Source organism: Chrysemys picta, chromosome 4, assembly GCF_011386835.1.
Source record: "Chrysemys picta bellii isolate R12L10 chromosome 4, ASM1138683v2, whole genome shotgun sequence".
NCBI classification, from domain to species: Eukaryota; Metazoa; Chordata; order Testudines; family Emydidae; genus Chrysemys; species Chrysemys picta.
The window spans coordinates 3,676,509-3,688,521 of NC_088794.1; the positions used below are offsets into that span (position 1 = coordinate 3,676,509).

A 12,013-nucleotide genomic window follows, 5' to 3' on the forward strand; every position below is an offset into this window, starting at 1 on the left:
GGAGCCTGTGGGGTCAGGACGGTAACAGGCTGGACATCACTCCCCCCCCAAACACACCAGAGCTTAGCTGAGGGGTGAAGAGGCTTCCCCGCGCCAGCGCTGTGCGGGGCATTGGCACACGCAGGGCTCGGCTCCTCCTGGCCAGTGCTGAGGGCCGGGGGGGGGTTGAGCTTTCCAGGGATGCCGGCTGAGCCAGAGGCAGTGGGGGAAGGAAGGAGCCTGCCAGCCAGGCTGTTGGTGAGCTGAGCGTCCAACCAGGAGCTGGTTCTCCGCACCACGCTGGGAGCGGGACGGGCCCTGCCGGGGGTTATGGAGAAGCAGTGGGGCTGTGGGGGGGCAAAGGGGCAAAGCAGGGAGAGGACAGCGAGAGGGGGAGCACTTAAAGGGGCGATGGGTGGGCAGCAGAGGCAACATGTGACTGGCCACCACCTGGCGCCTCCCTGCACGCACCAGTCACCGCAGCTCACAGCATGCAGCCTGTGCCAGCTAGAAACGGGATGGGGGCAGGGCCCTGCTGGCCAGGGGCTGTGCTGATGAACCAGCCCGGGGAGCCACCGGCTCCACACGCTACAGCTTTGCCCCACCACCAGCCTTGCAAACCCACCCCCATCGTCAGAGCCGGCTTTAGGAAGTGCGGGGCCCGATTCGAAAAGTTTTGACGGGGCCCCGGCAAGGATGACTGCAAAAAGAAAAAACACGTAAAAAAACATCTGGGGCTTGTACTCACCGGGCGGCACTCGTAGTCCTCGTAGTCTTCGGTGGTTTGTCCTTCACTCGCTTCGGGTCTTTGGTGGCACTGAAGGACCTGCTGCCGAAGACCCAGAGTGAGTGAAGGACCCGCCGCTGAAGTGTCGCCGAAGACCCGGAGCGCTGCCGGGTGAGTAAAAATTAAAAAGGAGCCTCTAGCCAGGGAAGGGATTCTCGGCCACTTGCCCCCACCCCGGCAGCCCTGCCACTGGGCGTGGGGCCCTCTTAGGCGCGGGGCCCGATTCGGGGGAATTGGTGGAATTGGCCTAAAGCCGGCCCTGCCCATCGTCAGCCACTGGACCACCCCCCCCCCACTCACTGATTGGTGGGCATCTGGCTGAGCAGGGATCCAGCCAGCAGCAAGACCCTCCAGTATTGATGGGAGGAAGTCAGAAAATACAGGACAATTTGCTCATTTTTAAGAAAAAGTTGAGACACCTGCAGGAGGGCTTAAATAAGGGAGTGTCCCTTTAAAAACAGGGCATCTGGTCACCCTAATGAGTGTCCATAATTCCCCCTAGAGTGTTGCTACAGACATTTCACAAAGACATTCATCACCGGCATGTCATTAGCTCTCAGAAAAGGCCTCCCTCCATACACGCTTCTAATGCAGGAATATCATATTCAGTAGCTTATCACTTGAGGTTCAGCCCCCCTGGCTGTATAGCCCAGTAAATCTTTGCAATGGACCCTTCTGAAAAGTAAAACCCAGCCCGAGCTTCTCTCTCCTGCTGGGTGTAGACACTAGGCTGTCTTGTCCCCCACTTGTCAGCTGAGGTTTTTGCCACCGCCCCTTTTAGTTCAATGGGTGTGTGTGCTGCTTAGGAAATGGAGCTAAACACAGTCCTTTCTTTAGGAGAGACCTGTTTAACAACTCCGCCTGACACACCTGGTTTGAACACATTTTAGTGACCAGTCCAGTTGTGACAGACCCAGACCAGTGGGGTACAGGAGTCTGGTAGAGGGCAAATATACTGGCCACTGGATGAACAATTTTCTGTTCCCTGAGTGACCAGAGCAGGGGCTGCCCTAGGAACCTGCTAGAACCAATTAAGACAGGCAAGCTAATCAAGACACCGGGAGCCAATTAAGAACTTTCTAGAATCAATTATGGCAGGCAGGCTAATCAGGACACCTGGTTTAAAAAGGACCTCCCATCAGTTAGTAGGGGGGTGTGCAAGGAGCAGGGAGTGAGAAGGTGTGAAGAGTTCAAGTGTGATCAGGCTTCAAGGGGAAGATCCTGCAGTGAGGATAAGGAAGGTGTTGGGAGGAGGCCATGGGGAAGTAGCTCAGGGAGTTGTTGCAGTCACGCAGCTGATACAGGGAACATTGTAGACAGCTGCTATCCACAGGGCCCTGGGCTGGAACCCGGTGTAGAGGGCAGGCTCGGGTTCCCCCATCCCCTCCAACTCCTGATCGGACACAGGAGGAGTTGACCTGCTCTGTGAGAAACACCCGAAGGGAAGGTCTAATTTGGAAAGGGATCTGGCCTGTCCCGGACCCACTAGGTGGGACACAGACTGCGGGGATTGTTCTCCGTTTCCCCCCATTGCTGGCCAGTGATGAGGTGAGCTGAGTGAACGGCAGGTTTGAGACTCTAGCAAAAGTGGCCAAACTGAGGGCTGCCGTGATCTCGGAGGCGAGCAAATCCGCCAAAAAGCGCAGGACCCACCAAGGCAGAGGAGGAACTTTGTCACACAGCGTATGTCCATAACCCTTAACAACCCTTGTGTACGTACATCACCCAAGGATATGAATGATCAGAGAGTTATTAGTTTTCAGATCATACCTCACAAAGTGCATTTTTCACAAAGATTGTTACGATAGTGTGTAGGGTGTAAGTACTGGGGTCTAGTGTCACAGGTGACATGGTCTCTCGGCATCAAGGGTGAGAAAGGGCTGGTGTCGGATGGGGACCCAGTCTAGGAAGGGGAGTCACAGGGTCAACCACAAAAGCACAATGAGGAGAAGGACCTTGGGGATGCTGGCAGAGGGTCCAGCACTGTTCGTAGTGACGGTAGTAGATGGATTGGCACTGTTCAGAGTGAAGTTCACCACCATGAAAGTCACACCAGGCACATTCTCCTCGATCCAATTGTTGTGGGCATTCGGGCGGTTGTAGACCCCGGGGTAACCAGCAGCAACGCTGTTCAGTGTTGTCTTCAGTAACCAGCTCACAATCCCAGCAAGGTACCAGGTCCCATTCTCCTCACACACCAGGGGTCCCCCGGAGTCACCCTAGAGACAGGGAAAGAAATAGGATTGGAAGGAAGGGGACCACAATCCATCATCCACAAGGACAGTGTTGGATTCTCCATCTCTCGCTGGCTTCACCTCCCCGTTGGCTGCCTTTCTGGGAGATGCTTTATCCAGACACAAATCTTGGTGCTCAGTAAAGGGGTAATACAGTGAGACTGTAGACTGGGTTATACAGGCGGTCAGAATGGATGATTTAACGGCCCCTGCTGACTTTATACTCTCTGTTCTCAATACTCTTGTCTAAACACAGGGGAATGAACTCAGGGATCAGCCCTTCCATCTGGGCCCGTTTGGTGGGTCCCCCCCAACACACAACACCAAGTCAACAGGGAGAACGTGCTAGGAACTATGGGGTTTGCAATATTAGCCAGGGTCGGTGCCACACCCAGCACAGAGAGGCCCCAATCTCGGTCAGAGAATCTCACCGGGGCCGTCCCTTTATAGCCTTCCATGTACCCGGCACACATCATGTCGTCTTTGATGGGGTTGTCACCTGCAGGCTTTTGTAATGCTTCCCGGAAGCGATCATTGCAGATCGTGGAGTCTACGGTGAGCACCTCCAGCTCCTGCAGTGTCTCCGCTAGGGAAGAACTCGCTGAAATGAAAGGCCCGAGGGCAGGGTGACTCACATGGCGTGAGTGGAAGTCACATAAAAAGCTGTCGCATTAAGGATCTATAAGAAGTTCCCAACTCTGGGGGGGAGGAAGGGGGTTAGACCAGGTGGGGCTGGAAGTCAGATCTCCTGATTTCTATGCCTGGCTCTGGAAGGGGAGTAGGGTCTAGTGCGGGGGGCAGTTGGCCAGTTTAACTCATGCTAAAGGCAACAACCCAGATTTTAAAGATATTTTAGGTGTTGCTCTGCTCAGCTTTGCAGCCCCACTTGGGACCAGATTGTCAAAGGGATTTGGGCACCAGTCGGCGCAGGAAGGTGCCCAGTGGGATTCTGAAAAGCTCATAGGCATCTGCAAAAGCTGGCACTTTCGAATCTAAAGTCTAACGGCGAGTCAATGGGAGTTGGGCACCTAAGCTGCACAGCGATGTTTGAGTACCCCATTTGGAGCCTATCTGAATCGTTAAGTGCCTAAATCACTTTGACACTCAGGCCTGTAGGGTGCACGTGTAAATGTTGAGCCTTGTCTACACACAGTTTGCCCTGGTTTGGTTCAATGGGTTTAAATCTCTGAGCAGATGCTGCTCAGTTCCAGGCCAGGTTAGCACTTGGCCGTGAAGATATAATTAGGTGTGTGATTTGATCATGCTGGGTGCCAGTTGGCGGCCACCTCTGACACTACTTCCTATTGGTCTAGAGCCAGCATCGGTAAATATATGGGTGCCAACTACACCAACAGATGTGCTTTGAAACCCACATTAGGACACACACACACACACACACACACACACACACACACACACACACACACACACACATTCTTTGTGCCAGGAACTGACTCCCCCTGTGAGCTGAACCCACCAGATGGTGACATTGCTCAAACACGCACACAGCTCCAAGAGTGGCTAATTGTCATTTAGCTTAAACCGGCTCTGAAATGATTAAGAGAACATGGCTTTCACGCAAAATAAGAGCATCCACACAGCTTGAGGTACTGGAGTAACTAGATCATCCCTTAGCATCATACCGAGACAGGGGTCATCCCTGGTGTATCACTACAGAGCTGTGGTTATATCACTCTCCAACCATATAAAGCTGCCTGTACAACTGCGTATCTGTATAACTAGGCTTGGCAGAATCCAATTATTACTACTTTATAATTGGATGGATAGTATTGAGGTTTCTTTTTAAGGGTTATTTTTAATTTTCATCCATTTAAATTTTCACAAAATTATGGATTTAAGTATTTTTTTTTTCATTTTGTTGATTTCCATTTTCACAGCCGTGGGAGAACATGGGGTTGGGCCGAGCTAAATAATGTGAGGACAGTAGAGGCTGAGATTCAAAGAATCAAAGTTGTATAACCATTAAAACACAAATTGTCGGTATCCTATGTCTAATAAGTTCTCAAACAGCATTTTTCTGCCTTTGCCTATCTTTAAATGTCAATGATTACCAATGGAAATATTTTTTCATCCGTGTAGGGTGAAATCAACGCTGTCTGACCAAAACCAAATCCTTCCAGGCCTGTGTATAATGGTGCCTGCAAAAGTGTGCAGCTGTATAACAACATAGGACAATTGTAAAACCACATAACTGCGGCTGTACGACCATACCTGTAGAACTATATAACTGGGTAACTGTACAACTGTGGCTGTTTAAACATAAGATCATAAGAACGGCCATACTGGGTCCACCTATACCAGTATCCGGTCTTCTGACAGTGGCCGGTGCCATTCAGAGGAAATGAACAGAACAGGGCCATTTTGAGTGATCCATCCCCTGTTGTCAGGTCCCAGGTTGTGGGAGTCAGAGGCTTAGGTGCCCCCAGGGCATGGGGTTGCATCCCTGACCATTGATGGACTTATCCTCTATGAACTTATCTAATCCTTTTTTGAACTTTTGGCCTTCACAACATCCCCTGGCAACAAGTTCCACAGGTTGACTGTGTGTTGTGTGAAGAAATTCTTCCTTTTGTTTGTTTTTCAAACCTGCTGCCTATTAATTTCATGGGGTGACCGCTGGTTCTTGTGTTCTATGAAGGGGTAAATAACACTTTCCTGTTTGCTTTCTCCACACCATTCGTGATTTTATAGACCTCTATCACATCCCCACCTTATAACTCTGTAACCACACAACTGTGCCTGTATAACCATGTAACCGTATATCTCTCAGTCTATCTGTGTACAGATGAGGTTACAATCACCCCGCCCGTAGCCTTCACCAGGTGCTGGGTCTTTCCCCTGCCCTTCCCCTCTCTAACAGCTACAAGTCTGCCTCACCTTGGGGGTGAATGTTCCCCCAACCAGTCACCCAGCAGGTGTCTCCAGCAGGCACATGGACAGAGGCATCAAGCAGGCACACGGGGTTGATGGTGGCCGTGAAGGCAATTGGCTTCTCCAGCTCCACCAGGGCGATGTCGGCAAGAAAAGTGCTACTGTTGTAGTTGGGATGGGGGACCACCCGCTTCACCGATGAGAACGTCTGGGTTGGGGTCTCACTGACAATCCGTTTTTCACCCAGCTGCACCCGATAGGATGAATTGGCGACAGACCTGGATGCAAGAAAATCTGATTAGGGAAAATCCACCCAGCAATGCCTCACAGGGACAGCTCGCCTGGTGCTGAGGTACAGCTGGCTCTGGGGTGGAGCGGCTGGGGAACAGCCACACAGCGATGCTGTACAACAGGAAGCCAGTGGAAAGAGAGGGAGTCTTTCCAGAACAGCCACAGTCACTGTCTCTGCCCTGCCTGGCATCTTGGGGTACTCACGGATCGAAGCAATGAGCGGCTGACACCACCCAGCTCTCAGAGATGAGGGCACCGCCGCAGATGTGGAAGCCATTTTGCCGCACGCTGACCTGCCAGGGCCAGGCCCCAGCCTTGGCATCTTGACCATTCAAGATGCGCCATGAGACCAACGGCTTACCACAGCCTGGGAAGAAAAGAGGGAAACTGCATTATCCCCGTGCAAGGGAGCTAAAGTGGGGAGTGTGTAAATAATTATATGTGTGTTACCTGACGATAAGAGAGCAACTGTTTCCCTCCCAGAGCCTGGGATAGAACCTAGGAGTCCTGACTCCCAACTCGCCTGCTCTACCCCATCCACCCCCACTCCCTTCCAAGAGCTGGGGCTAGAACCCATGAGTCCTGGCTCGTAGCCACACGCTGGTTGCACATGTCAGGGCAGCTAATGCTAATGTTTTGCTTTCGGCACTTTACCTGCCTGATTCTAACTCCCACGAGCACTGTGACACTTTCTGTGGTAACCCCCTGCTCCCAGCAGGAGGGAGGCAAGTCTGTGCCCACCAGGGGAAACCCTCCCAGCCACCAGGTGCTCCATGAGCCCTGCTCTATCCCTCTGCAGGTGGCAATTTATACACCTGACTCCGTTACACTCCAGTGCCCAGTCCCCTGTCTTCTGCGCACCCTCAATGTGCACCAATCTGCTGCCTCCGTGGAAACAGCGCTCCCCAGCACCCTGCTTTCCCCTCAGTTCAACCCTCTCCTTAGCTCCTGACACCTGGACGTGTCTATAGTAAAACCAAGCTGAAGTTGATTTAGCAGAGGTTGAGGCAGAGATTCAAACTAAAGGCAAGGAACAGTACGTGGAAATGTCAGGTTACAGGTAGAAGAAAAACAAAACACAGTCTACGGCCTGTACCTGTTAGCAAGGTACTGTCCTGTCTGATAAGGTGTTTCTCACCCCATGGTTAGTTCTTCCAGCCCTTGTCCAGCCCATAAAGCTGGGATCCACCCAACACCCAGCTCCACTGTAATGGACCAAGCGTCTGCTCTTATCCAGTCACAAGGTCCCTGTGACATTCTGTACCTCGGGGGAATACCCTGCACCCCCATGTTCATCCTTATAATATGCTTGTGTGTATCTAATGCAAAGTCTGTCATGTCAGGTGTCTTTGGAAGCTCACGATGCACTGAGCATTGTTTTTATAGTGATGTTACAGTAATTGTTGTTACACTAATGTTAGAGGTTGTAATTTCATGTATATAGTTATGAGGCTGAAAATGTGTCCTCATGGCGTAAAACAGGCCCAGGCAAAACTTTCCAAGAGCAGAGGGGCAGTTCACACATCAGGGCATGTATGGGACATACCCAGCCCAACCTCACAGGAACAAAGGACACTGGCCTAGGCAACAACAAAGGATCAGTTGGACTCTCGAGTGAGTCACTCCCCTTCCTTTGGTCAGTTTGGGACTGTGATGAGGTAATGCTCACCTGACTCTGGGGGGGGGGGCAAAGCCAAGAGGGGAAAAAGGACACGATAGAAGGGAAACACGTTTGCCATGCTCTTCCTCTCTCTTCCACCTCCATCTATAGACATCACCACTAAGCGACTGAAGCGCTGATCAAAGGGGAGAACCTGGCTGAAAGGCAACCAGGCAGCCTGTGGTGAGAAGCATCTAAGTTTCTAAGGGCATTGAAAGTGTTCAGATCAGCTTAGAATGCGTTTTTGCTTTTATTTCATTTGACCAAATCTGACTTTTTGTACTTTGACTTATAATCACTTAAAATCTATCTTTGTAGTTAATAAATGTTTGTTCTACCAGAAGCAGTGCATTTGGTTTGAAGCATGTCAGAGACTCCCCTTGGGATAACAAGCCAGGTACATATACATTTTTGTTAAATTGACTTATGTCCATTTATCCTTTTACGTAGGGACTGTCCAGTTTGGCCGATGTACATAGCAGAGGGGCATCGCTGGCACATGATGGCATATATAACATTGGGGGACATGCAGGTGAATGAGCCGGTGATGTTGTAGCTGACCTGGTTAGGTCCAGTGATGGTGTTGCTGGTGTAGATATGTGGGCAGAGTTGGCATCGAGGTTTGTGGCATGGATTGGTTCCTGAGTTAGAGTTGTTATGGTGCGGTGCGTGGTTGCTGGTGAGAATATGCTTAAGGTTGGCAGGTTGTCTGTGGGCGAGGACTGGCCTGCCTCCCAAGGTCTGTGAAAGTGAGGGATCATTGTCCAGGATGGGTTGTAGATCACTGATGATGCGTTGGAGAGGTTTAAGCTGAGGACTGTAGGTGATGGCCAGTGGAGTTCTGTTGGTTTCTTTCTTGGGCTTGTCTTGTAGCAGGAGGCTTCTGGGTACACGTCTGGCTCTGTTGATTTGTTTCCTTATTTCCTTGTGCGGGTATCATAGTTTTGAGAATGCTTGGTGAAGATCTTGTAGGTGTTGGTCTCTGTCTGAGGGGTTGGAGCAGATGCGGTTGTACCTCAGTGCTTGGCTGTAGACGATGGATCATGTGGTGTGTCTGGGGTGGAAGCTGGAGGCATGAAGGTAGGCGTAGCGGTCGGTGGGTTTTCGGTATAGGGTGGTGTTAAAGTGGCCATCACTTATTTGTACTGTGGTGTCTAGGAAGTGGACCTCCCGTGTAGATTGGTCCAGGCTGAGGTTCATGGTGGGGTGGAAGCTGTTGAAATCGTGGTGGAATTCTTCCAGAATCTCCTTCCCATGAGTCCAGATGTCGTCAATGTAGCATAGGTAGAGGAGGGGTGTGAGTGGACAAGAGCTGAGGAAGCGTTGTTCCAGGTCAGACATAAAAATGTTGGCATATTGTGGGACCATGCGGGTGCCCATGGTGGTGCCACTGGTCTGGAGGTATATATTGTCACCAAATTTGAAATAGTTGTGCGTGAGGATAATGTCACAGCTCTCAGCAACAAGTTGTGCTGTGTCATCATCAGGGATACTGTTCCTGGCAGCTTGTATTCCATCTGTGTGTGGGATGTTTGTGTAGAGAGCCTCTACATCCATGGTGGCTAGGATGGTGTTTTCTGGGAGATCACCAATGCATTGTAGTTTTCTCAGGAAATCAGTGGTGTCACAGAGATAGCTGGGAGTGCTGGTGGCATCGGGTCTGAGTAGAGAGTCCACATATCCAGATACTCCTTCAGTGAGTGCCAATTCCAGAGATGATGGGGCGTCCAGGATTTCCAGGTTTGTGGATCTTGGGTAGTAGATAGAATAACCTCGGTCGGGGCTCTAAGGGTATGTTGATTTGTTCCTGTGTTAGTGTAGGGAGTGTCCTGAGTAGATGGTGCAGTTTCTTAGTATATTCCTCAATGGGATCTGAGGAAAGTGGCCTGTAGAATTTGGTATTGGAAACTTGTCTGGCAGCCTCCGTCTGGTAGTCAGACCTGTTCATGATGACAACAGCACCTCCTTTATTAGCCTCTTTGATGATAATGTCAGGGTGGTTTCTGAGGCTGTGGATGGCATTGCGTTCTGCACGACTTAGGTTATGAGGCAGGCGATGTTGTTTTTCCACAATTTCTGCCTGTGCACGTCGGCGGAAGCATTCTATGTATAGGTCCAGACTGTCATTTCGACCCTCAGGAGGAGTCCATGTGGAGTTCTCCTTCCTGTGTTGGTGGTGGGAGGGTATCTGTGTATCAGTGTGCTGTTCAGTGTTATCTTGAAAGTATTCTTTGAGTCGGAGGCGGCGAAAGTAGGCTTCCAGATCACCACAGAACTGTATCATGCTCGTGGGGGTGCTGGGGCAAAAAGAGAGTCCCCGAGATAGGACAGACTCTTCTGTTGGGTTGAATGTGTAGCTGGATAAATTGATGATATTGCTGGGTGAGTTAGGTGGGGCCACAACAATGGTACATGTGGCAGGTGGGAGTTTAGACAGCTTACCGTCCTTTTTCCTTTGAGTATAGGGTTACATCAGGGTTATGCTGAGGAATTATCAGGGGGACTAGAAGCCGAAGAGAGAGAACTCTGCATCCCATTGAAATCACAGGACTAATTCTGGGAGGTGAAATGCAACTGGAACACCTGGGTTCCCTTGCAATTCACGGGCACAGCCCCAGGGCATTTAAAGGTAAAAGTGTTATTTACATAAGAAAATTAAATTAATACAAGCTGTTTTGGTAAAACTTTAACTCGCCCTGGTTCTGCCACTCTGTGGAAAAGAAATCAAGAAAGCAAGCAAGCCCATATTTCAACCCTAACCCCCATTATAAACTCTCTCATAACCCCAATGATAACCTTCACCCAATGATACCCTTAACCCCAAAATAACCTTAACCCTTACCCCGAGCCCTGATAATATCAACTTATCAACCCTGCTCTAACTATCCCCTTCTCCCGCCCCATGACTGGGATAGGACCCAGGAGCCCTGACTGCCAGCCTCATTCTTACTCCACATGCCCACAGCAGGTAAGACTGGCATTTTCCTGTGAGTGTCTTACCTGCCTGATTCGGACTCCCCTGAGCACCTAGGGAGCAAAGAAGTCACAGATATTAATGTGTGAAGGGCGGGGGGAGTGATACACAGTCATTGCTGTACATGATACACAGTCTGCACAGTGTCTCTGAGAGAACGGGTGCCAGTCACTTCACTCACAGTTCTCAGGCTCCTCCCACTCTCCTGAAACAGCCCTGCTATCCTCAGCAACAGTTAAACATCTTAGCAGCATTGCTATTCAACTCACCATCTGTAGGTTCCAGAGTCAACAACACCCAGTGTTCTGAATGGGGTGGCTCAGGAGTGAATGCAGAAATAGGGGCTAGATGGGGAGGGGGGGTCTATGAATGGCAAAGGGGTTGGATCCACCTATTCTTCACTAGCCCAATTCCCTCCCCCACAAGCCAGTTTCTCTCCCCTCCCCAGGGGAGGTAGGGCCCCATCTCCCATCTCACCTCCACCCCGCACTCACCCTGAGCCAGGCTCGTTGCCAGCAGTGCTATGGCCAGTGGGGAGCAGAGATGTCCCATGATCCAGTCTCACCTGGTCCTCTCTTAGCTAAAACTAGCTGCCTCCATCTCCCTGATCAAAGCCCATCTGGGGAATGAATGCACCTGGGCAGGTTTTTATAGACACAGCTCCTGCCTCCGCCCTCCCCAGAGCTAGGGAGAACAGATATGACTGATCCCACAATGAGCTGCTCAAGGAAACAAATGCTGCCAAATTCAGCACGCAAGCAAGGCATGACCGTTTTCATTCTGTTCTGCCTGTAATTGCCCCACTAGTGGCAGGCTGAAAAACCAAACAAAAACTCGCAATGGCCAAGGTTAACATGAGGAGGTGTATGGTGATTTTCTCTTCTCTGTTTCATTAGCAATTGAATGTGCCAAGAACAGATGGCCAAGGATAGTGCCCCAGCAAAGCTAAGGTTGTAATGGGGGTATGGTTATCGGGGGTGGGGGGTCATAGATTCTAAGGTGAGAAGGCACCACTGTGATCAGCTAGTCTGACCCCTTGTATAACACAGGCCATAGACCAGCCCCCCAATAACTCCTAGAGCAGAGCTTTTAGAACAACTGCCAGTCTTGATTTAAAATTGTCAGTGAGGAAGAACCTACCATGGTCCTTGGCAAATTTTTGGAAGGAGTCCCCAGTCACTCCCTGAGAAGAGGGA

At 50.6% G+C, this 12,013-nt stretch overlaps 1 protein-coding gene across 1 annotated transcript; it reads right to left on the reverse strand.

The window, feature by feature from the left end:
* Positions 1-1,375: 1,375 nt before the first annotated feature.
* LOC101940611 (serine protease 27-like) lies at positions 1,376-11,424 on the reverse strand. The gene is made up of 6 exons (XM_065591192.1): positions 11,312-11,424; positions 10,844-10,870; positions 6,388-6,550; positions 5,899-6,170; positions 3,432-3,601; positions 1,376-2,985 (listed from the first exon to the last, which is right to left on the reverse strand). Exons 1-6 carry the CDS (start codon positions 11,367-11,369, stop codon positions 2,683-2,685), a joined length of 993 nt encoding a protein of 330 aa, XP_065447264.1. The 5' UTR covers positions 11,370-11,424; the 3' UTR covers positions 1,376-2,682.
* Positions 11,425-12,013: the final 589 nt, after the last annotated feature.

Excerpts from the sequence above, each read along its gene's own strand:
- LOC101940611 (XM_065591192.1), bottom strand. The coding sequence starts at position 11,369 with ATGGGACATCTCTGCTCCCCACTGGCCATAGCACTGCTGGCAACGAGC. Across the intron at positions 6,171-6,387 it reads GCCGCTCATTGCTTCGATCC|GTCTGTCGCCAATTCATCCT; the intron begins GTGAGTACCCCA and ends TCTTGCATCCAG. Across the intron at positions 3,602-5,898 it reads GGGGAACATTCACCCCCAAG|CGAGTTCTTCCCTAGCGGAG; the intron begins GTGAGGCAGACT and ends CTTTCATTTCAG.